The following is a 25,041-nucleotide window of genomic DNA, read 5'->3' as shown; positions in this document are numbered from 1 at the left end:
GCTACTGATATAGCTGAGAAAACGAGGAAAGATGCTGTTCTCTCCCGTGTGCTCACTTGGGTGGGGAGGGGGTGGCCAGGTGGTCCGCATGAAGACAAATTCAGGCCTTATACGACAAGGCAGCACGAGTTGTCCATGCATAAGGGTTGTCTCCTGTGGGGAGATAGGGTGATCATCCCAGCACCACTGAGAAACAGGGTTCTTGAGACGCTTCACATGGGACACCCGGGAATGGTCAGGATGAAGTCGCTAGCCCGATGTTATGTGTGGTGGCCTGGAATGGACCAGAACATAGAACAATGGGTACGAACATGCAAGGCATGCCAAGAGGTGCGGCCAGAAGTGGCCAGAGCACCAGTCCACTGGTGGGAGCAGTCCAGATCTCCCTGGAGCCGGCTGCACTTAGATTTTGCTGGGCCATTCCAGGGGAAGGTCTTTTTGGTTATCGTCGATGCATATTCCAAATGGTTAGAAGTGGCGATGGTCCCTAGCATGGCAGCAGCTGCCGTAATCAAGGTGTTGAGGCAGCTGTTTGCAACCCACGGGTTACCTGAGACCATTGTATCAGATAATGGGGCAGCTTTTGTATCCCAAGAATTCAGGGCATTCTTGGCTGATAACTTCATAAGAGGGGTCACATCCGCGCCCTTTCACCCATCCTCCAATGGGCAGGCTGAGCGCATGGTAAGAACAGCCAAAGAATCCATTGCGCGCTTAATGGAGGGTAACTGGTCAGCTCGCATCGCGCGGATGTTATTTTTGCAGCATGCGACGCCGTGTACTGCGACGGGCAAGTCGCCAGCTGAGCTGCTCTTGGGTAGAAGACTGGTAACGGTGCTGGATTATGTCCACCTGCCAAACCGTAATTCAAGAGCAACCCCCCAGGCTGAGACTGACACAACCAGGTATCTCGCCCCTGAAGATCTGGTCTGGGTGAGGAACTATTCACGAGGTTCGCGGTGGGTGGCTGGTGTGGTCACCCGGGCTAGTGGACCTGTGTCCTATTATGTGACCTTGGAAAATGGGCAAGTTTGGAAGAGACATATAGATCAGCTGACACACCGGGCGCTCAGCAGGGAGGAGTTGGATAACGAAGCAGAGCTGCAAGACCAGAGTGAAAATGGCCCAGAGGTGCAGTCACCAGGGGCTTTAACAAATGAACCAGGGTCTGCTAGTCCTCATGATGACGAGGTACAGATAGGGGACCCTGAGATGTCTGGGACTCCATCTGTTCCTGATGAAACCCCTATAGCAGCCCCCCTACCACAGGTAACACCCAACCCAGAACCTGCAACACCTGTTGTCAGGAGATCAAGTAGAAGTTGTAGGCCCCCACAGTACCTGAGAGATTACGTCTGCTGTGCTCACTAGGAGGGGAGGGGTGTTGTGTATTGAGTCAAAGGATTTTATATCTGTATTATTATTGTCTGTATTTGCATTAGGGTAAAGTAACTGCCTTTTGGTTCCAGAGGGTACAGCTACTATTGGTTCATTTAAGCTGCTGTATTTGGATCCTCTGTCTTATTGGTTCCCTCCAAAAGGCAGGACTGTGATTGCCTGATATTGTTCCCTCCAAAATGTATCCTTTCTTGCTAGTTCCCTGTCCCTATAAATGTAGCTTTCCCCTCCCCAGTCTTTAGTCTTGTTGCTTTAATAAAGAAGTGTTACTAGAGAACTGTCTCCAGCATGTTATATCAAGAGAGCTGAAATCACAAACCCCACGTCACAACAGGCATAATATTCAATTTTCATCTTGGAAAAAACTGGAGGGAGGACTTGAAATTTACAGCGTTCTGTGCGTTGAAGGAAAATTCTATGTAAATGATGTATTGGTGGTATTTAACACCTGTAAGAGTAGCAAAAATATATAGAACTGCTTTAAATGTTTGCTGGAAATCATCATCAGCATTTTAAATTTGTATACCGTCTTTCTATCTTACAATACTCAAGGCAGTTTACAAACTGAAAAAACAAAAAATGTACATCTTATAACAATCTAATACAATACAAAAATGAGATAATAAAACATAACTTTAAAATAAGCAACCTACAACAAAAAAGTAACATTGTTTTTTTTATTAATTGATTTTTATTTGTTTTGCTACATCAAACATTAAAACAAACGAAAAAAATACATCACACATACAGACAAAAAAGAAATACATAAAAAAAGAAAAATAATAATAAAGAAAACAAAAGAAAAAACATCTCCTAACATAAGATACCAACAAATTAGGTTACATTTACTAAATAACAAACAACACTAATTTTATATATATATATATATTTATTAAGGTTTTCCAATACAAGAAGGCATATTCAGTAAGATAACATTAATTATTTAACATCTTTTCATCATAACTTTGGACTCCCCCACATCTCCCCCACACACTTGCATCGTTTTAAAGATGTTTCCAAGCAAATTATCATTTTATAAATAAGTCTTTAGGTTCAGTCATTAAAATATAATTAAACTTAAATCTAGTTTAGTGATAGACAATTATTTCTATTCTGGCATCCCAATCAACATTCCGCCAAATTACAATATTTTTGTAAATAAATCTTAAATTTCTTCCAGTCTTCTTCAACTCTCTCTTCTCCCAGATCTCGGATTCTGCCGGTCATCTCAGCCAGCTGCATATAGTCCATCAGCTGCATCTGCCATTCTTCCAGGGTGGGTAATTCTTGCGTCTTCCAATTCTTAGCGATCAATATCCTTGCTGCCGTTGTTGCATACATAAAAAAAGTTCTATCCTCCTTTAACACATTCTGGCCGACAATGCCCAGGAGGAAGGCCTCTGGTTTCTTGGTAAAGGTATACTTAAACACCTTTTTCAGCTCATTATATATCATCTCCCAGAAGGCCTTCACTTTAGGGCAAGTCCACCAGAGGTGAAAGAATGTTCCTTCATTTTCCTTACATTTCCAACATTTATTATCAGACGAATGGTATATCTTAGCCAGTTTAACTGGGGTCATGTACCATCTGTATATCATTTTCATTACATTTTCCTTCAGAGCATTACATGCAGTGAAGTTCAGCCCAGTGGTCCACAACCTTTTCCAATCTTCAAACATGATATTATGCCCAATATCCTGTGCCCACTTTATCATTGCCGGTTTAACCATTTCGTCTTGTGTGTTCCATTTCTGCAGCAAATTATACATTTTTGAGAGTACTTTAGTCTTAGGTTCTAACAGTTCTGTTTCCAACTTCGATTTCTCCACCTGGAATCCTAACTTTTTATCATTCTTGAATACTTCCTTAATCTGAGCATAGTGTAGCCAGTCTCGCACTTTATCTTTTATTTTCTCTAGACTCTGCAATTTCCAATTTTCTCCATCTCTTTCTAATATCTCCCAATATTTTGGCCAATTGGCCTCCATATTGACTTTTTTTTGGGCCTTAGCCTCCATGGGTGATAGCCACCTCGGAGTTTTTTTCTCCAGTAAGTCTTTGTATCTTATCCAGACATTGAATACTGCTTTCCTGACAATATGGTTCTTAAAGGCCTTAATGGTCTTAACCCTATCATACCATAAATATGCATGCCATCCAAATGCATTATTAAAACCTTCCAGATCCAGTACATCCATTGACTTCCCTTCATCTCGGTTTCAGAATATATTACCGTATTTTTCGCTCTATAACACGCATCTGACCATAACACGCATGTAGTTTTTAGAGGAGGAAAACGAGGAAAAAATATTCTAAATGAAACAGTGGATGTATGATTTTTATGGTTCATGCTGTGGCCACAGACATGTGATCTGACAGTGAGTTTGGGGTAGCCCAATGCAAAAATCCTGAGGATCCATGTGGATCCGTGCTTTGTAACCACGTTTTAAGTGGGGAGGGAAGGAAAAGAACTCAAGGGACAAGGAGCTTTTCCACGGGGAGGAGGGAGGGAAAGAGCACTGTTGCTTTAAAGGTATACTTAAGGTATTTGCCCTGTGCCTGGGTTTTTTTTCCATTTAACAGTTTGCAGCCTTTTCCTTCCGCTCCTTGTTTTGAGGCGGAATAGATTTGAGCAAGTGAAGAAGGGAGCACAAAAAAGCAGTAGGGGCACTAGGACCCAGACAATGCTCAAATCTATCCTGCCTGAAAACAAGCTGCTCCAGCCCAGCCGATCAGCTGAGACGCGGGGATTTGCGAAGTTTTCCCCTCTCCCTCATGCCCTCCCCAGCCTTTTTTAAAACTTCCTGGTTTTCACTGCGTGGCTCAGAGCTAGAGGTTGGTTTTATTTTGCTGCTGGTTGCTTAAATGTTATCTTTCCTGCCATCTCTCTGCAGCCTCATTGCTCTGTTTAGAGAGCGCGCAGACCTTTGCAAGCGTCTCTCCCTCCCGTGTAAGCGGCTGCTGCCGGCTTTGCTGCTATGGCTCTCCTTCCCTCCCTCCTTCCTGGCTCCAGGTCGCTTTAAAGAAAGCAAAGTGAGAGCCTCGTAGAGTGTGTAAGTGGCTCCCGCTTTGCCTGACTGACGGCAGCCATGGCTCTGATCCGTGCATTCGCTCCTTAACACGCACAGGCATTTTCCCTTACTTTCTCGGAGCAAAAAAGTGCGTGTTTTGGAGCGAAATTTACGGTATATGATTTTTTATCTGCAGTTTCTTTTCCTTAAAAAACTCTTTACATCACAGGTGTTATGTCATACCTACTGTAATTTTTAGATTTTTTACCTCTGTTTCCATGTATGTCATAAATTTATTCCATTCTTTGTTAAACTTTATGTCTTTTTGATTTCTTATTTTATGTGTCATTTTTGCCAATTCTAAGTAATCAAATAGTTTGGATTGCCACTCGTTTATAGTTGGGATTTTTGATGTCTTCCAATTCTGCGCTATTAGAGTTCTAGCAGCCACTGTCGCGTACTGAAAGAGTGTTTGATTTTCCTTTTTGATTTCCTCTCCAATTATCCCCAGCAAAAAGGCTTCAGGTTTTTTATAAAGGTATATTTAAAGATTTTTTTTAGTTCATTATAAATAGATTCCCATAATTTTTTGATAGGCTCACACAACCACCACATATGATAAAAATCACCCTCCTTGATCTTACACTTCCAACATAATTTATCACCAGTTTTATATATTTTTTCCAATTTTACGGGCGTTACGTACCACCTGTACATCATTTTATACATATTTTCCCTGAGTGTTGTGCATGCCGAGAATCTCATACCTTTGTTCCATAATGCCTTCCATTTGTCAAACTCTATATTATGTCCAAAGTCCATTGCCCATCTCACCATTACCTCCTTTACTTCTTCATCCTTGGTGTCCCATTCAAGTAACAGGCTGTACATTTTCGATAGGAGTTTTGTTTTATTTTCTAGTATTTCAATCTGGAATCTAGATTTTTTCTCACTTATCCTATTCTTTTTATCTTCAGTCCATATAGAATTAATTTGGTGAAATTGGATCCATCCTGTCAATTTGTTCTTTATTTCTTCATAAGGCCTAATCCTCCAACCAGTTTCTGTTTTTACTAGCAAGTCTTCATAGGTCCATCTTTCTCCTTCGATGTTTGTTTTTTTTATTGTCAGGATATCAATTGGCGATAGCCACCAAGGGGTCTTCTGTTCCAATAATTTTTTGTTTCTTTCCCACACTTCCAGCAGTGGTCCTCTAAAAATGTGGTTAGAAAAACCTTTATGAACCTTTCCCTTGTTACGCCATAGGTAAGCGTGCCAACCAAATCTTATGTTGAATCCTTCTAGATCTAACAGGTCTTTATTTTTAATAACAATCCAATCTTTGACCCAACAAAGACACGAGGCTTCGTAATACAACTTTAAATTTGGAACTGCAAATCCTCCCCTATCTCTTTGATCTGTAAGTACCTAATTTGAATCTAATTCTGGGTCTTTTCCCTTGCCAGATAAATTTAGATAGTATTTTCTGCCAATCTTTGAATACTGAGGTTCCCCTGATTATTGGTATATTTTGGAATAGGAATAACAGTTTCGGTAGTAAACTCATTTTAATCGCCGCCATTCTGCCCAACCAAGAAAGTTTTATTCTATTCCAAGTATCTAAGTCCTTCCTTATTTCTTTCCATGTGTTTATGTAATTATCTTCCATCAAATTTATATTCTTCATCGTTAACCAGATTCCAAGGTATTTTACTTTCTTAGTTACTTTAATGCCAGTTTGAGATTCAAGATGTTTTTTTACCTCCTCTTTCACATTTTTAGTCATCATTTTAGTTTTTGTTCTGTTTAATTTAAAACCAGATAATTTTCCAAATTCTTCTAACAAATCTAACACCTTACTAACACTCTCTTTTGGATCCTCCAAAGACAACATAAGATCGTCAGCATATGCTTTCAATTTGTATTCTTTCACTCCAATTTTTATTCCGCTTATCTCTGGGGTTTCCCAGACAAAAAAGTAACATTCAACAATCATTAGAATAGTATAAAATAATAATATCAGCATATGAAAGTTAAACAGAAATTCACTCTTAACAGTTACAATAAATAATTTCTAAACTATAATAAATCAAACAATGGCAAGCCACAGTACATAAAATAATACAATGGAAATTGAAAAGCAGAGACTAGAGGGTGGAACAAGGCAGGTGAAAGGAGGCCTTGCTTGATGGAGTCTCTCCCCTCACAGGTCTCCCTCCAGGAACAGCTCCCCATGAGGAGTCCTAGGGCCAGAGAGGGAGCAAGGCAGGTGGAAGAAGTCCTTGAGTCAGGGAATCCTCCATGATGAGATGAGATATTTGTTTGAATTTAAATTTGTTATGTAAAATTAGCTTTAAAAATGTTTTTTTTTAAAGACTCCAACCAGTAATCATGGGAAAATATGGCTTGATCTTTTAGAGTGCAGTGGTACCTCGGGCTAACTACTTACAGTATTTTTCACTCCATAGGGCGCACCAGACCATAGGGCGCACCTAGTTTTTAGGGGGGAAATCAAGAAAATTGATGTGGGGATCCGTTTTGCAGCACAAGGCTAGGGTTAGGGGGGCTGAAGCGACGGAGCCCCAGACCAGACACCCCAAAGACACCTTCCTTCCAAATCGGGTTGACAAAACCAAGCGCTGCTTTGCAAGCGACACGATGTATGTCTGCACTGAACTTTTTGCCGTCTTAAGTCATGTTTGTGTGTGAAAAGTGCAGGTGGGGTAACAGCAGCCAGAATTTGGGGCTGCAAAGAGGAAGGAAACAGACCACGTGGGGAGCGGGGCTTAAATCCACACTCATGCGCTTAAACCCCCCCCCGTAAACGCTGCTAATAAAATACCCTAGCATTGCAGTGGGTTGGACTAGATGACCCTTGGGACCCCTTCCAACTCTACAATTCTATGATCGAAGTCGGACTTCTATGATTCTATGCTTCCCCTGTGGCTGCTTCAAAGTTTTTTAAAAAGTAAGAAAGTCGGGAGATCCCATCGTGCCTATTCCATGTCTGCTTTCCGGGCTGCCTTCGCCGCCTCCCCCTGCAAAAAAGGGGCCGTTTATTCTCCAGGAACCCTCCCCCCCAGCAGGCAGGGGCGCCGTGTTTTGGCTTGTCCCACGCCTCCTCCCCCACTCCGCCTCGCCTTCTGGGTTCCCTCGCTCCCTCCCCTGCCGTTTCTGCGGTGGGTGCTGGCGGGTCTTTCCGCCGTTCCTTGGAAGAGCAATCCCCCCACGGCGAGGGCAAGGGAGAGGGGCGGTGGGGTGGGAGCGCGCGTCAGGCAGAAGGGAAGCGGCCTCACCGCCTTTAAGTGGCATTGCATGTCATCTGAGCAAGCTCCTGTGTGCGCAGGCGAGAGAGAGAGCGTGGCGCAGGGACACCAGCAGAGCGTCCGCTTCTTTCTGCCCGTTGCTGCCACCAGCAGGATTTACCCTCCTCCCCAGCGCACTTTCTCGGCTGCAGAAGCCACCCTCTCGCCCCACCTCCGGGGTCTCCCTCGCATTAGAGCAGTGTTTCCCAAACGTTTTTGGGCAACGGCACACCTGTTTACTGAAAAAAAATCTCGCGGCACACCACCATTAAAGCCCCGCCCCGTGACGTCAGCGCGCAGCTTCACGCCGGGAGGGACGCACAAAAGTGAAAGCTTTTTCCCTCCCCCTTGCCGGGGAACCTCCAAGCTTTGGGGGTGGGAGGAGGCAGCAGAGCGAGGGACTGAGGGACGGCGGCAACTGAGGCGGCGGCGGCTGTTGTGGTGGTGGCGGCGATAGCGGGCGGAGGAGGGGGCGGCGGCGGGGCTTGAGGAGCCGTCGCCGGGAGTTGCTGCTGCTGTTGTTGCTGCTGCTGCCCGGACATGCCGGCCTCCTCCTCCTCCGCTGTCTCGCGCTCCTCCGTTTTGCACGCGCTGCCCCGCCGCTCGGCACCACCACCGCGGAGCCGCCCCCGGCTCGACGCGGATCCTCGCCGCTGCCTCAGTTGCCGCCGTCCCTCAGTCCCTTGCTCGGAATTCAGCTCGGAATTCAGCCTGAGGAAAACCCCAAGTCCCCACATTTCTAGTTTCCTGCGCCCTTTAAAGGGCGATACGAGCCCCACGACAGGCAGGCAGGCAGAGCTGGGAAGGGGGTTTCCAGGGGACACGGCAGCTCCTCGAAAGGCTTCTCTCAGCTGCGCTCAATCCGCCTCGGAGAGGATTTCCCCTCCGGTCCCATGCGTTCGTTTGGGGCATCGCTCCGGCTGCTCCCTCTCCCGCCGCGCAGGAGCGATGCCTCTCTCTGGCTCTCCCTCCGCGCAGGCTGAGGGAGGGAGGGAGGTGCTCGTGTGACCCGTCTCTGCCGGGAGACCAAACCCAGCGAGGCAGAGTCGCGCGGAGGCGCCCAGGCAGCGCTGCCGGCTGCGAGGAGGAGCGCCAGGCAGCAGCAGGAGGCGCGGCCTCTCCTCGCCGCCGCCGCCCCGCCTCTCGCCGCCCGACTCGCCCGCCTCCCTCCAGGCATCTCGCGGCACACGAGGCAACGTCTCACGGCACACTCGTGTGCCGCGGAACACCGGTTGGGAAACACTGCATTAGAGAGATACGCCTCAAGGCAGCGAAGAATAAGCAGCAGCACAAAGTGAGGCCCAAGCGCGAGGCGCTCTTCGGCGCACTGGTTTTCTGGCGCGCGCGCTCTTTCTCGGCGTTCCCTTTTTTGCTGCTTTTCTCTTTCCCCCACTTGATGGCTGCCGCCGCCACAAAGCCCGCAGAGCCGATGGGCAGGGGCGCTGACTTATAAAAAATATTGTGGGGGCCCATACCGGGGTCCATACTGGCGGCAGGATGGCAGTGGTGCTTTTGCGTGCAAGAACCGGCCTGCCCTCCCCAGGCTTCGCGCCGGGAGGCGGCCACCCCCTCCTACCAACGTCACCTTAGCCGAACCCAGAAAAAAAGCCCCGCTCCGGCGGCGGGAACTTCCGTCCCCTCCATTCTCCCCTCACCCCGGTCCCTCGCCGGTGACGAATACGCCGTTCCTCGGCCCCGCGGCTCCATTCCTTTCTAAAGTCCCGCCGCTGGGGGTCTTCCTCTGACTGACCGACCTGCCCGCCCCTTCTCAGGAGCTCCCGGTCACTTTGGGAGGCACGCGCCGGAGTCCCCTGCACGGTTTTTGGCAAGGTGCCTAATAATTTTCTTAAATTATTGGGGGGGGCAGAGCCCCCCCAAACGAATTTTTGAAGGGGCTCGGGCCCCCTCAGGCCCCATGGAGTCGGCGCCTATGCTGATGGGCATCTGCTCGAGCTACCAGGCGGTGATGCCGCACTTCGTCTGCATAGCCAAGGAGTTCCCTCGGCCCACCCGGCCGGCCAAGCTGCCTCGGGGCAAGCTGCGCAGACACCGCCAGTCGCGCTTCAAGCCACAGCTCTCCCGGCTTCAGCAAAAGGAACCCGAAGCCTTTGGAGCGCAGCCCGAGTTCCCGCTGCACTCCAAAGGCTTCAGGCGGCTATCCCTGAAGCCTGGAGAGCGAGAGGGGTCGGTGCGCACCAGGCTTCAGTGAAAACAACGCGTAGCCTCTGGAGTGCTGCCTCTGCGCTTTGGATGCTTCGCCTTGCTTTCGCTGAAGCCAAGGAGCCTGCATTTGCTCCATAGGACGCACACACATTTCCCCTTAATTTTTGGAGGGGGAAAAGTGCGTCCTATAGAGCGAAAAATACGGTAATTCGTTCCGGAGGTCTGTTCTTAGCCTGAAGCACCACTTTAGCTAATGGGGTCTCCCACTGCCGCCGTGCCGCCGGAGCACGATTTCTGTTCTCATCCTGAAGCAAAGTTCTTAACCCGAGGTAATATTTCTGGGTTAGCGGGGTCTGTAACCTGAAGCGTCTGTAACCTGAAGCATATTTAACCCAAGGTACCACTGTAATCAAATGAAACTTTAACACATGGCATGATGAAAGTCTGCAATTTCATCAGGGTAAGGTATTTGTTGTTTATGGTTGTAACCATTGCTTTCTTTAAAATTATCTTTTCTACCATGAAAATAAATAAAAGCAATTTTTAAAAAAGGAGGTGGGGAAATCATATGTACTATTGCATTAATCTGCTTGCATGTGTTGAGTGTGGGTTTCTGTGTGTTCAGCACAGACGATGGCAGGTGAGACGGAGTAAAAAACTTCCTAGGAAATTCCCTTTGACTGCTTCTGTATTGTTTCAAATGTGACTTCACTTACAGATAAGAACAAATCATATTTATTGCTGACAAATCATACCATCGTCAGCTCATGAATTTCCACTCCAACAAACGCTGCGCTTAGCATGAGCAGCTGCTTTCTTCCCATTTCTTAGGTGGAAATAACTGATAATGAAAAGGAAGAAGGGAGATAGACCCTTTCCCTCAACTTTTGGGGATCTGGGGAGCTTCATTTCACCCCTTAGTCCTGTTCCTGAAAGCTTGGCAGATGTGGAGTTTTTGCTCACACATGGCCATCACATAAAAATTAATCTACTTTTAAAATGGTATTGCAGTGCTAAAAAGTCTCAAGAAAGCAATTCCTGTAGTAGCTGGCATCTTAGTGAGCCCAATGCCACTCTGCCAACTGTCTCACTCCCAGATAACTAATCTGGAAAGCTGTCTTGTCATCTCTGCAAGGACTTCAGTGTCCCTTGAATTAGCAATTCAGCATTTCTGGAAAGAGAATGATACACTTTTGTATATTAGCATAACAAGCATGCATAAGAATTATTAGACAGAAAAAGCATGCACAAGAAAGTATTACTCATTTATGATGAGAATAGGATTTATTTATTTTGAACTTTGCTTGGTTCCTCCTTGGCAGCCAGTGCAATGGTTTCAGCAGGGCTAGAACTCAGGACCTGCTGCCTTGAGGGACATCTAAGAGCAGCTGGGCAGGGAAAGGTCTCCCTGGGGAGGTGGTGGACTCTCCTTCCTTGGAGGTTTCTCAGAAGAGATCGGACGTCCATCTGCCATGGATGCTTTAGCTGAGATTCCTGCCTTGCTGGGGTTGGACTAGATGACCCTGGGATCCCCTCCTATCTCTCCACTCCGGAATTCTAGGAGGAGCTTCCTTGCCTCCTGCAAAGCCCTTTTCCCTGCAAGCTCTTCCTCTGGTTTCTGGCCAAGGGAGGGAGATGCTCAGAGTCCAGCCAAGAGCCTCGCGCTCCAAAGGATATCTGGGCATTGGCGTAGCCGGGGGGGGGGCAACTGCCCCCCGAAATCCATAAATAATAATAATAATCTGAGAGAGGGCGGAGCGAAGGAGGACTCGGCTTTGCAAGGGTTAAAGGGAAGTGAGCTGCCTTCCTAGAGAGGCCAGGAAGCAAGGGGGGCTGGTCCTCCAGAGCCAAGGCCCCTCCCTCCCCAGTCCTTTCCTGCCTCGTTGTCCCTCCTGGGATCTGGTGAGTCTCCTCTCTCCCCCCCCCCCCCAGAGGGTGCAGTGGGGAGACGGGGGGGGCAGGGCTGCAGCTGGGGGCCTGATCTGCTCCTGCGGGGGGGGGGGAACCCAAGTCAGGGGGGAGGAGAGGGTCCTGCCAGGGAGGGGCCAGGTCTGCCACGCTCTTCTTCCTGCAGATCAGAGGGTCCCAAACTCATTTGACCCTCCCCCCCCTTTCAGAAAAAATCTCCCTTTTTAAAACAAAGGAGTCCCTGGGACTTTAACTCTGTGTGACGTCGCTCAGCCTCATTGCACAACAGAGGAAACATCTGCAAATGGTTTTCCAAAGCTGGAGGAGGAGGTGGACTAGCCCCCCCCCCCAAAAAAAAGGTGGGAGAGAGAGAGGCCAGGGATAAAGAGAGGGATCCCAGCCCAGAGTCTGGCTGCTGCATTGGGGACCAGTTTCCCAGTGTCTCCCAGGGCAGCTCCCCACGGAGGCCACTGCAGCAATCCCCTCGCACCCAGAGCAGGGCATCCCAGGACCACATCCTCTCTCTCCCAAAGGGATTGTTGCTGGAATACCAGCCGGAAATGGGCGCTGCTACTCACCGAGCCTCCAGGGACCTTGGCATCAATGGCTGTGCGTGTGTGTTAAGCCATCTAAGAGAATAATAATACTAAATTACCCTCCTGATTTTCAAAGCAGATTTCTTTGGCCCTGCCCATACCTGGCCCTCAGAGCAAAGAAAAAGGGACCCCACCCCAGGAGTCTGTCCTGAGAATGGCAGAGAGTCCAAGTGCAAGAAAAGGAGACGGAAGCAGGGGAGTAGGGTGGGGGGAGCAACTCCTGAGGACCCCCACTAGAGCCAAACATCCATTTTCCACAAGATACAAATGACTCCCTTGTCAGTCAGTTCTGACTTCATGCATTGACTGGAAGGAAGGAGAAACCAGGCTGATTCATCTCCCAGAAATCCCTTTAGTTGCCTCCACATTTTGCATTGCAATCTTCCTTCTAGGATGGCTGGAGGCTGCTTCCTCCTCCTCCTCCTCCTCCTCCTTTTTCTCCTGTACGACTTCTGCTGTGTGTGACACGGGTCAGCGTCATTGCACAACAGAGGAAACGTGTATGAATGGTTGCTCCCAAACCTCTTATTTTGTTTCCCTTCTTTCTTTCTCCTTATTGGCAGAGGAGGCCAGCCAAGCAGATCAAGCCAAGCTTTAGGAGGAGCTGGGTATGTTGAGTTGGAGAGGAGGAGACATAGAGGAGACGGGAGAGCCATGTCACCTGGGGGGGGGTGGGTGGATTCCAACCAATGGCTTCAAGCTGCAAGAAAGGAGATTCGGACTCAAGACACCTAGTCATTTTTCACGAGGCACCAATGACTCCCTTGTCAATCAGTTCTGACTTCATGCATTGACTGGAAGGAAGGAGCAACCAGGCTGAGTCCCCTCGCATTAATCTCTTCGCTTGCCTCCACATTTCCACAATCTCCCTTCTAGAGCCCTACATCATCTCCTTCTCCTCCTCCTCCTTTTTGAAAGATAGCTCAGAGTCTGGGCTGTGGTGCAGTCCTACCCTGGTTCCCAGCAAGACTCATCCATGCTTGCTCAGGGAAACTTTTTCGTCTCCTGATATTGTACAGCTTTTGTAACAGAACAGTGTATTTGCTTTGTAGGATTTGCTAGAGCTTCTTATTCAGACAGACAGAACTTGGCAGAAGACCAAAGGGTTCCTTCCCATCTCTCAGAGGCTCCCTGAGAGCACAGATGGATGAGCAAGACTCAGCTGGCCCTGGAGCAGGAAGAGGCCATGCCATCCAAACTGGGAGCACTGGGGGGTTCTGGGAAAACTCTGTGCAGAAGATCCTGGGTGAGGAGGACACCCTCCGCTCAGAGGTGCAGAGCCAGCAGGTGAGGCAGTTCTGCTTCCAGGAGGCCAAAGGACCCCGAGAGGTTTGCAGCCGACTCTACCACCTTGGCCGTCAGTGGCTGAAGCCAGAAAGGCACACGAAAGCTGAGATGCTGGACCTGGTGATTTTGGAACAGTTCCTGGCTGTCCTTCCACCGGAGATGGAGAGTTGGGTGAGGGACTGTGGAGCAGAGACCAGTTCGCAGGCGGTGGCCCTGGCCGAAGGTTTCCTCCTGAGTCAGGCAGAGGAGAGGAAGCAGGTGAGAGAGACTTTCCTCTGGATACTCCCAAGGGGCTCCAAAGAGGACGGAGAACATCCCATAATGACCTACTGATGGCCTATCCTTTTTCTGGGGAGGCATCCATGGAATGAGATCTAACACTCTTGAAGTTTTTTTCTTTTTAATTCTCTTTGTAATATTTCTCACCTTTCTCTGTTTTGAATCCTTGTTGGTCTTTCAGGAAAATGATCATTTTGCAGAAATGAACATGGATTCCTGTGAGACAGAGAGGCCTCCGTTGGACACCAGAGAGAGGCCACTGGGTAAGGTGAATGGTGGGTTTTCTCCTTTTGGTCTCCTTTTGTTGGTTTCCCAACTAATCTGTGGGTTCTTTTCATCTTGTTTTTTTTGGGGGGGTGGTGACTGTTGGGGCCACGGGTCTAGAACAGGGGAGTCATACTTCTGCACAACAAATATATGAAACAAATGTCCAACTGCACTCAGTAAGTAAGGCTTTCTCAAAGGCCCATCTGTAGTTAGAGATGCCCTGTTTCACCTGTGAGAGAAGCTGGCACTCCTGGCGTCCTGCTTACCATATTATTCGCTCTATAACACGCAGTTTTTTCCTCCTAGAAAGTAAGGGGAAATGTCTGTGCGTGTTATGGAGCGAATGCCTACGGATGGCAGGGGAATCCGCTGCAGTTGTGAGCAGTCCATGGCTCGCTTTGAAACAGCAAAGCGGGTGTAAGCGGCTCCTGTCAGCTAGCGGAGCCGGGGAGGAGGGAGAGAAGCAGAGCGGGAGTTGGCTGCTTTGAAACAACCCCGTGCTCTATGTCCCTGCCTGCAGTTTTCTGCTGTCCGATTTTGGATTAGCCACTGTAGGGGCTGTGTGTGTGTGTGCTTGAGCTATCGTTCTCCTCCTCCTGCTTCCTCTTCACTCTCACAGCGCCCCAGCGCTCTCCTGCGACTTTAGGATTGATACTGTGTGTGTGTGTGTGTGTGTGTGTGTGTGTGTGGGATTGTTCTCCTTCTCTTGCTTCCCACTCCCAGCGCCCCTGCCTCTCCTGCGACTTTAGGATTGATACTCTCTCTCTCTCTCTTTGTGTGTGTGTGTGTGTGTGTGTGTGATTGTTCTCCTTCGCTTGCTTCCCACTCCCAGCGCCCCTGCCTCCTGCGGCTTTAGGATTGATACTGTGTGTGTGTGTGTGTGTGTGTGTGTGTGGGAGGGATTGTTCTCCTTCTCTTGCTTCCCACTCCCAGCGCCCCTGCCTCTCCTGCGGCTTTAGGATTGATACTCTGTGTGTCTGTGTGTGTGGGAGGGATTGTTCTCCTTCTCTTGCTTCCCGTTCACTCCCCCAGCGCCCCTGCGACTTTAGGGCAACTTTAGCATGGATCCACATGGATCCTCAGGATTTTTGCATTGGGCTACCCCAAACTCACCATCAGATCACATGTCTGTGGCCACAGCATGAACCACAAAAATCATACATCCACTGTTTTGTTTAGAATATTTTTTTTTCTTGTTTTCCTCCTCTAAAAACTACGTGCGTTGTATCTGAAGAAGTGTGCATGCACACGAAAGCTCATACCAAGAACTAACTTAGTTGGTCTTTAAGGTGCTACTGGAAGGAATTTTTAAGGTGCTACTGGAAGGAATTTTTTTATTTTAACTACGTGCGTGTTATGGTCTGGTGCATGTTATAGAGCGAAAAATACGGTACCCTTTTTCTCTTGCAGGAGACAGAATGATGCTGGCAAGACCTCCTGATCCGCTTTTTCATGGGCTTAAAATGGAAGCAGCGGCTGTTGAACCAGATCAGGTCAGGGGAAGCTGCCTTGTGGGGACAGAGGCCGAGGGATGGAGCAATGTCATGGACTGGTTGGGCACAGAGGAATGGTGGGTGGAAGCAGCTGGGGAACCAGGAAGGGAAGACGTCTCAGAGCCCAAGGAGTGAAGGTGGAGGAAGGATAGGCGGTCAGAGGGAGAAACCTGGGAAGAGGAGGTGTCAGAATCTGAAGGGGTTACAGGGCTCAGTGAACTGGGAGACTCTGTGGCAGAATGCAGTCCAGAATCAGAGGCAGAAGAGGAAGGAGGTGAGTGGGAGGAGGGAGGTCGAGAGGCAGAGGTGAGTCAGGAGAAGGAGGAGCCACCATTGGCTCCTTCTTCTTCTGCCAGAAGCCACCCTCCCTGATTGTCTCTCAGAACCAGGAGACGTCTGACAATGGAGGAGCAAAGGCAGGCTGCACATTGGTGCACTGCTCAGTCGCTTGGAAGAAATCCCAGAGAGGAGGGGAGTTAGAAAGCCTTCACTCTCAGCAACTGATTTTGTGGAGGAAGACCCTGACATGGAATTCGACTCAATATTGATCCATAGCAGAACTCCAATATATAGTTAGCAGATTGGCGCTGTCCGTAAGAAATCCAGTTGCTTACATAACATAATAAGTCTAAACCTTAACACTCAGCATGCTTTGTACAGAACACCAGAAGGAAGAGAGAGAGAAAGAGAAACCCGGGCTCCTTCTGGCCTCTTATTATAGTCAGCCTGACCTTGACAGAAGAGATAAGAGAAGCACTTTAAACCAGCTGTACTCAGCTTCTCTGAAGGAATAACCCAAACATCAGGAACCTTCTGCTTATTTCTCTTATGCAGACAAGCTTCCAGAACCCTCTTGAATTAATCAGAATAGGAAAGAGATCAATGCTTTCTGCACTAATAAATGCAGACTGACAATCCCCCCATTTATTAGGTGCAGGAAGTACTGATATGCAAAACACCTCTAGAAAAACATTGCATGTACACTTTCCTTCTACAAGAATAAATCCTAGCCTTTGGTTGGTAGACCAAAGACAAAACAGTCTGACCAGATGCTTCTGTGAGCAGCAGAACAACATCCTGACTCCTAAAAAACCAACTCACGTTTTTCAAATGTATTTTTTTATAATAATATTTATTAAAGTTTCATAAACAATCAAAAGCTTCCAAATTTAAACATAAAATACAAAAACCAAAAGAAGCTACAAAAATGAGAAAATACAAAACACATAAAAGTACACAATAGAAAACAGTTAACAGAATAGAAAAAAGAAGCACCAAAAAACAAGAGAGAATTTTTTTTTAGTATTTTCATATCTTATACTTCATTCACTAGTTTCTTGACCTCCTCACACCTCCCTTTTTGTATTCCAGTTCAGATATTTAATTCAGCAAATCCTTGCACTCTGTCATTTATCCTTACTCAACATCTTAACCTATAATAAATATATATTTTCCACCATTGTCAATCCATATTTTCATATTCTTATTAATCTTTTAACAAACCCCTGCCTATTTTCAATCCAAACTCCTTTTAACATTCATTAATTTTACAGCATTTCTGAAGATAGTCTTTAAATTTTTTCCATTCTTCTTCCACCGCCTCTTCTCCCTGGTCTCGGATTCTGCCAGTCATTTCTGCCAATTCCATCACCTTCATCTGCCATTCTTCCAAGGTGGGTAGATCTTGTGTCTTCCAATACTTTGCGATGAGTATTCTTGCTGCTGTTGTTGCATACATAAAAAAAGTTCTGTCCTTCTTTGGCACCAATTGGCCGACTATGCCCAAGAGAAACGCCTCTGGTTTCTTCCGGAAGGTATATTTAAATACCTTTTTCATTTCATTATAGATCATTTCCCAGAAAGCCTTAATCTTTGGGCACGTCCACCAAAGGTGAAAGAATGTACCTTCAGTCTCTTTACATTTCCAACATTTATTTTCGGGCAAGTGATAGATTTTTGCAAGCTTGACTGGGGTCATGTACCACCTATAGATCATTTTCATAATATTCTCTCTTAGGGCATTACATGCCGTAAATTTTATACCTGTGGTCCACAACTGTTCCCAGTCAGCAAACATGATGTTATGTCCAACATCTTATGCCCATTTAATCATTGCAGATTTAACCATCTCATCCTGAGTATTCCATTTTAACAGCACGTTATACATTCTTGATAGTATCTTTGTTTTAGAATCTAACAGTTCTATTTCCAACTTTGATTTTTCCACCTGGAAGCCAATTTTTTTATCTAAATTAAAGGTCTCTCTTATTTGGTAATAGTGATGCCAGTCTCGCACTTTATCTTTTAGTTTCTCAAAACTCTGCAATTTCAATTTGTCTCCTTCCTGCTCCAAAATTTCCCAATATTTCGGCTACTTGGCCTCCATATTGAGCTTTTTCTGAGCCTTCGCCTCCATCGGTGACAACCACCTTGGGGTTTTATTTTCGAGTAAGTCTTTATATCTTGTCCAGACATTAAACAATGCTTTCCTGACAATATGGTTTTTAAACGCTTTATGTGCTTTAACCTTGTCATACCACAAGTATGCATGCCACCCAAAAACATTATTAAAACCTTCTAAGTCCAGAATGTCTGTGTTCTCAAGAAGCAGCCAGTCTTTCAACCAGCAGAAAGCTGCTGATTCATAATAAAGTTTGAGGTCTGGCAGGGCAAATCCCCCTCTTTCTTTTGCATCCGTTAGTATTTTAAATTTTATTCTGGGCTTCTTACCCTGCCAGACAAATCTAGAAATGTCTCTCTGCCACTTCTTGAAACAGTCCATCTTGTCTAAAATTTGTAATGATTGGAACAAAAACAACATTCTTGGCAATACATTCATCTTTATAACAGCAATTCGACCCAACAAGGAAAGCTTCAGATTTGACCATATTTCTAGATCCTTTTTAACCTCCAACCAACATTTTTCATAGTTGTCTTTAAATAAATTCCCATTTTTAGCTGTCATATTAATCCCCAAATATTTCACCTTCTTAACCACTGTTAAACCTGTCTCATTCTGAAATCTCTCTTTCTCAGTCATTGTTAAATTTTTCTCAAGGACTTTAGTTTTTAGCTTATTCAACTTAAATCCTGCCACATGACCAAACTCTTGAATCAGTTCTAGTACTGTTTTAGTACTAGATTCTGGCTCCTGCAATGTCAATACTAGGTCGTCTGCAAAGGCTTTCAGTTTGTATTGTTTAGCTCCGACCATTATACCTTTAATCAAATGGTCCCTTCTAATCATATTTAGCAGAACCTCCAGGACCGAAATAAAAAGTAATGGGGAAATTGGGCAGCCTTGTCGTGTCCCTTTCTCTATCTTAAATTCCTCTGTCACCACATTGTTAACTATTAGTTTAGCCTTTTGTTCTGAATAAATTGCACTTATACCATTTTCAAACTCTTGACCGACCCCCATCCCCTGAAGATTTTTCTTCATAAAACTCCAAGAAATATTATCAAAGGCTTTCTCAGCGTCCACAAAGATTAAAACTGCTTTAGTATTAATATCCTCTTGTAACTTCTCCAAAATGTTAATTATATTCCTTGTATTGTCAGACAAGTGTCTGCCTGGGAGAAAGCCAGCTTGGTCCTTATGTATCTCTTCCCCTAGTACTTTTTTTAGCCTTTTAGCCAAAATGTCACGTTTTTCAAATGTAGTCCCTCACATTATAAAACAAAACAGTACCTATGAAACCTGACACAGTTAAGGGAAAAACACAACTCACTCATCAAAACAGCTATCTTATAAACCTTACCTTACCTTATCTTAAACTCCACTCAAATATATAAACCAAGACCTGAAAACATCACTTCATAGCAAACCTCTCCAACAGAATACTCAACAGAGCACCTCTTTACCAGGGCACTTCAACAAACTTTGCACTATATAATCTCACTTTTCACACAATAAAGAAACTTCCACCTAGACAACTAGTCCATTAATTGACAATACAAACTGACAGACCCTCTGAGAATGAGCTGCTGTTCTCATGAGGCCTGAAACTCAGCCAAGTCTGTGAATATCGTGTTCTTGCTAAGAAAGTGTGAACTCCAGCTGTGTACTGTGGGATTTCCTGCCCAGATAACTCTGTGACACGAGGCTTCTGAATATTGCCAGTAGGATACATCTGTAGTTGCAGTTTTCATGGAATCCTAGAGTTGAAAGGGACCCCAAGGGTCATCAAGTCCAACCCCCTGCATTGCAGGAGTCTCAGCTAGATCATCCAAGACAGATGGCCATCCAAACTAGGCTTCTTGTATTTCTATATTCATCAGTGAATGCTAAAATAGGCTTCTAAGCAGCAGACAGACGAGAACAAATAGTGGCCAGGATTCACCTACCTAGCCCTGTCCACTGCAAAATGGGGCCTGCCCCCCACTCCTCCCCCTCTCCATGCCCCCATGAACCCCTTTAATTTGGCTTTAGAGCATTGGGAGGGAACCTCCCCAGAACAACTCACGAGGAGAGAGGAAAGTGGATCCTTCCATCGGGGAAACTGGAATGCTTGCGTAGGCAGAATGACTTGAAAAACAGCAGGTGGAGTACCACCTATTTGCACAAAGACCAATACCCATAATTAAAACGCAGAATTAAATACCGTATTTTTCGCACCATTGGACGCACTTTTTCCCTCCTAAAAAGCAAGGGGAAATGTGTGTGCGTCCTATGGAGCGAATGCAGGGGGGAGGCAGGCGGGAAAAGCCCTCAAGAGCCGCACACAAGCTACGTGCGCTCTTGCGGGCTTTTCTCCAGGAGGGAGAAGGGACTGACTGGCTGCAGCAGTCCCTTCTCCCTCCTGGGGGAAAAGCCCCCAAGAGCGGCACCCTCTTTAAAGGCTGCGCGGCTCCTGCGGGCTTTTCTACGAGGTGGGGGAATCCCCCCACCTCCCAGAAAAGCCAGGAGAAGCCGCACAGCCCCTTTAAAGAGCGTGCGGCTTCTGCGGGAGGTGGGGGAAGCTGCAGCGGATTCCCTCCTCCCGGGCTCCCTTTGAAGCGGCAATGTGGGAGGGGAGCAGCTTACACTTGTGTAAGCAGCTCCTCTCCCACTTTCCTGCTTCAAAGCAACTACAGAGGAGGGAAGGAAGGGGACCATGGATCCTCCGCTGCTAGAGGCTGCAGCAGATTCCCTCCTCCTGGGCTCTCTTTGAAGCGGCAATGTGGGAGGGGAGCAGCTTACACTCGTGTAAGCAGCTCCTCTCCCACTTTCCTGCTTCAAAGCAAATACGGAGGAGGGAAGGAAGGGGACCATGGATCCTCTGCTGGCAAATGCAGCAGATACCCTCCTCCTGGGCTCCCTTTGAAGCAGCAAAGTGGGAGGGGAGCAGCTTACACTTGTGTAAGCAGCTCCTCTCCTACTTTCCTGCTTCAAAGCAATCATGGAGGAGGGAAGGAAAGGGACCATGGATCCTCTGCTGGCAAATGCAGCAGATTCCCTCCTCCCGGGCTCCCTTTGAAGCGGCAATGTGGGAGGGGAGCAGCTTACTCTTGTGTAAGCAGCTCCTCTCCCACTTTCCTGCTTCAAAGCAACTACGGAGGAGGGAAGGAAGGGGACCATGGATCCTCCGCTGCTAGAGGCTGCAGCAGATTCCCTCCTCCTGGGCTCTCTTTGAAGCGGCAATGTGGGAGGGGAGCAGCTTACACTCGTGTAAGCAGCTCCTCTCCCACTTTCCTGCTTCAAAGCAAATACGGAGGAGGGAAGGAAGGGGACCATGGATCCTCTGCTGGCAAATGCAGCAGATTCCCTCCTCCTGGGCTCCCTTTGAAGCAGCAAAGTGGGAGGGGAGCAGCTTACACTTGTGTAAGCAGCTCCTCTCCTACTTTCCTGCTTCAAAGCAATCATGGAGGAGGGAAGGAAAGGGACCATGGATCCTCTGCTGGCAAATGCAGCAGATTCCCTCCTCCCGGGCTCCCTTTGAAGCGGCAATGTGGGAGGGGAGCAGCTTACACTTGTGTAAGCAGCTCCTCTCCCACTTTCCTGCTTCAAAGCAACTACGGAGGAGGGAAGGAAGGGGACCATGGATCCTCCGCTGCTAGAGGCTGCAGCAGATTCCCTCCTCCTGGGCTCTCTTTGAAGCGGCAATGTGGGAGGGGAGCAGCTTACACTCGTGTAAGCAGCTCCTCTCCCACTTTCCTGCTTCAAAGCAAATACGGAGGAGGGAAGGAAGGGGACCATGGATCCTCTGCTGGCAAATGCAGCAGATTCCCTCCTCCTGGGCTCCCTTTGAAGCAGCAAAGTGGGAGGGGAGCAGCTTACACTTGTGTAAGCAGCTCCTCTCCTACTTTCCTGCTTCAAAGCAATCATGGAGGAGGGAAGGAAAGGGACCATGGATCCTCTGCTGGCAAATGCAGCAGATTCCCTCCTCCTGGGCTCCCTTTGAAGCAGCAAAGTGGGAGGGGAGCAGCTTACACTTGTGTAAGCAGCTCCTCTCCTACTTTCCTGCTTCAAAGCAATCATGGAGGAGGGAAGGAAAGGGACCATGGATCCTCTGCTGGCAAATGCAGCAGATTCCCTCCTCCCGGGCTCCCTTTGAAGCGGCAATGTGGGAGGGGAGCAGCTTACACTTGTGTAAGCAGCTCCTCTCCCACTTTCCTGCTTCAAAGCAACTACGGAGGAGGGAAGGAAGGGGACCATGGATCCTCCGCTGCTAGAGGCTGCAGCAGATTCCCTCCTCCTGGGCTCTCTTTGAAGCGGCAATGTGGGAGGGGAGCAGCTTACACTCGTGTAAGCAGCTCCTCTCCCACTTTCCTGCTTCAAAGCAAATACGGAGGAGGGAAGGAAGGGGACCATGGATCCTCTGCTGGCAAATGCAGCAGATTCCCTCCTCCTGGGCTCCCTTTGAAGCAGCAAAGTGGGAGGGGAGCAGCTTACACTTGTGTAAGCAGCTCCTCTCCTACTTTCCTGCTTCAAAGCAATCATGGAGGAGGGAAGGAAAGGGACCATGGATCCTCTGCTGGCAAATGCAGCAGATTCCCTCCTCCCGGGCTCCCTTTGAAGCGGCAATGTGGGAGGGGAGCAGCTTACTCTTGTGTAAGCAGCTCCTCTCCTACTTTCCTGCTTCAAAGCAATCACGGAAGAGGGAAGGAAGGGGACCATGGATCCTCTGCTTGCGGCTGCAGCAGATTCCCTCCTCCTGGGCTCCCTTTGAAGCGGCAATGTGGGAGGGGAGCAGCTTACACTCATGTAAGCAGCTCCTCTCCCACTTTCCTGCTTCAAAGTGGAGGGAATCCACTGCAGTTGCGAGCAGAGGATCCATGGCTCCGCTTCCTTCCCTCGAAGCAGGGTGCGGGGGTGCAGGAGGGAAAGAGGGCAGGAAATAGATGCCGGGCAGGAAGACACAACCACACTTTGACCACTGAAAGTCCACCCCAGCCTCCCCAGATTTCCACTGAGACGGCCAGGCTAATCTCGATGGCCATAAGTCAGGCTCAGCATTATTAACTGGACTTAGATAAGCCATGGTTCCCCTTCCTACCCTCCTCTGAGGCTCAGTTTAAAGCAGCAAAGCGGACAGGAGCCGCCCGCTTTGCTCCTTTAAATAGTTTAGTGCAACATTTGATTCAGAATTTTTTTCCCTGTATTTTCCTCCTCTAAACACTAGGTGCGCCCTATGGTCAGGTGCGCCCTATGGAGCGAAAAATACGGTAATTCCATTAAAGCGTTAAAATAAGCATCCATATTTAAAATGTGCAGCAAAGCAATCCTATTGAAACAACACCACAATTTACAGGAAGGAAACAACAGAGCATTGTGTAGCAGACCATATTTCTGCTGTCTCAGAGGAGGACATTTCCCTTTTTCTTTCAGGGTCCAGTGTGCTTTGAAGATGTCGCTGTTCGTTTCACGGACGAGGAGTGGGCGTTGCTGGATCCTGACCAGAGAGCTCTGCATAACGACGTCATGGAGGAGAACCGTGGGATCGTGGCCTCTCTTAGTAAGGCTCCCTGTGGAATCATAATATCTCTTTTTAAATTCAAAACAGCTGTCTGTGATGAACCTCATATATTTTCACAGAATTCAACAGCACCCCATACAGTGCCTGGGATTACAATATTCCCACAAAAAACCTTGAAGAGTAAATCACTGTTTTTTCTGTGAATGATCTTCCAGTTGTACCTTCTTAAACAAGGATCAGGCTGGTCTGAACTATCGAGGCCATTTTAACTGTAAACTTCAGAGTTAGGGAAGTTGAAGTAGCTTCTGTCAGGTTTTCTGTTTTTGTTTTTGCTCCTCTCTGTCTTTGGTTGTCGAAAGAGAAGACTGATGTTGGAAACGGAAGGGATGCCATAACCTTTGCTCTCCACCTACCCAAGAGTGGGTTGCCTGACAAAGGTGTTTGGCTGTTTTTAAATGTGAACTGCTGCGTTTCACGGACGCGGGTGGCGCTGTGGGTTAAACCACAGAGCCTAGGACTTGCCGATCAGAAGGTCGGCAGTTCGAATCCCCGTGACGGGGTGAGCTCCCATTGTTCGGTCCCAGCTCCTGCCAACCTAGCAGTTCAAAAGCACATCAAAGTGCAAGTAGATAAATAGGTACCGCTCTGGTGGGAAGGTAAATGGTGTTTCCGTGTGCTGTTCTGGTTCGCCAGAAGCGACTTACTCATGCTGGCCACATGAGTTTGCTAAGACAGCAACTGCTGTTCTTAGTAGCTCAGAGAAGGTGTGGGAACCTTCAAGCTTCAAAGAGGTTCAGGAGTTAACCTCTAAAGATGCTGAGCCTTGGCTTAATGCCATGAAGGCTGAAGTTGATTCCTTGAACAGGAACCAAACTTGGGAACTGGTACCAGTAGTCCCAGGGATGAGACTGGTTGGCAGCAAATGGGTCTTCAAGGCCAAGACAGAACAGAATGGCAAGGTAGTCAGACACAAAGCCAGATTGGTTGCCAGAGGTTTTTCACAGGTACCAGGACAGGATTACCACGAGACCTATTCACCCATAGTCAAATATGAGAGCATTCGGCTGATGCTCAAGATCGCTGCGGAGGAGAAACTGCATGTTTCCCACCATGACATTAATACAGCTTTTTTAGTATGGGATTTTGAACGAGGAGCTGTTTATGCTTCCACCTGATGGAATGCAGATACAGAAGGGAATGGTCTGTAAACTGCGGAAATCCTTATATGGTCTCAAGCAGAGTGCCAGGTGTTGGAACACAAAACTCACTGAGACGTTGCTTTCTCTAGGTTTTCACCAGGGCAAAGCTGACCCATGTGTGTTTGTCAAGGAGGAGGGGCAAAACAAACTGTATTGTTTATGTTTTGTTGGTGATCTTCTGATGTTTTGGAAGGATCAGGCTTTCTACCAAAGCACCCTAGCTCAGCTGAAGGAGC

General features: G+C 47.5%; 3 protein-coding genes across 13 annotated transcripts in view; all 3 read left to right on the top strand.

The window, feature by feature from the left end:
• Positions 1–25,041, top strand: part of LOC309530300 (uncharacterized protein) — a 670,922-nt gene that overhangs the window by 42,792 nt on the left and 603,089 nt on the right. Inside the window, exon 1 of one of the 2 annotated variants that reach the window (XM_082219086.1) lies at positions 11,713–11,780. The exons of the other annotated variant lie outside the window; for it this stretch is intronic. The gene's annotated coding sequence lies outside the window, so the exon portion shown is untranslated. Of the gene's footprint in view, positions 1–11,712; positions 11,781–25,041 lie in introns of those variants that run through there. 2 annotated transcript variants of the gene reach the window in all.
• Positions 1–25,041, top strand: part of LOC309530290 (uncharacterized protein) — a 123,454-nt gene that overhangs the window by 93,223 nt on the left and 5,190 nt on the right. For 5 of the 10 annotated variants that reach the window (XM_082219017.1, XM_082219026.1, XM_082219018.1 and 2 more), the window contains one exon: positions 23,519–23,645. The exons of 1 other annotated variant lie outside the window; for it this stretch is intronic. In XM_082219017.1, the coding sequence (XP_082075143.1) occupies positions 23,519–23,645 (127 nt within the window). Of the gene's footprint in view, positions 1–13,434; positions 13,928–14,129; positions 14,212–15,625; positions 15,709–23,518; positions 23,646–25,041 lie in introns of all 10 variants that reach the window. 4 more of the 10 variants (XM_082219021.1, XM_082219025.1, XM_082219023.1 and 1 more) reach the window with 3 other exon arrangements.
• LOC309530416 (uncharacterized protein) overlaps positions 15,686–25,041 on the top strand; it is a 28,895-nt gene continuing 19,539 nt past the window's right edge. Inside the window, exon 1 of the mRNA XM_082219372.1 lies at positions 15,686–15,756. The gene's annotated coding sequence lies outside the window, so the exon portion shown is untranslated. The remainder of the gene's footprint in view (positions 15,757–25,041) is intronic.

Source organism: Podarcis vaucheri (genome assembly GCF_965113315.1).
Source record: "Podarcis vaucheri genome assembly, chromosome: 4".
NCBI lineage: Eukaryota > Metazoa > Chordata > Lepidosauria > Squamata > Lacertidae > Podarcis > Podarcis vaucheri.
The sequence above is the reverse complement of the archived record's forward strand: the minus strand, read 5'-3'. Positions and strand labels throughout refer to the sequence as shown.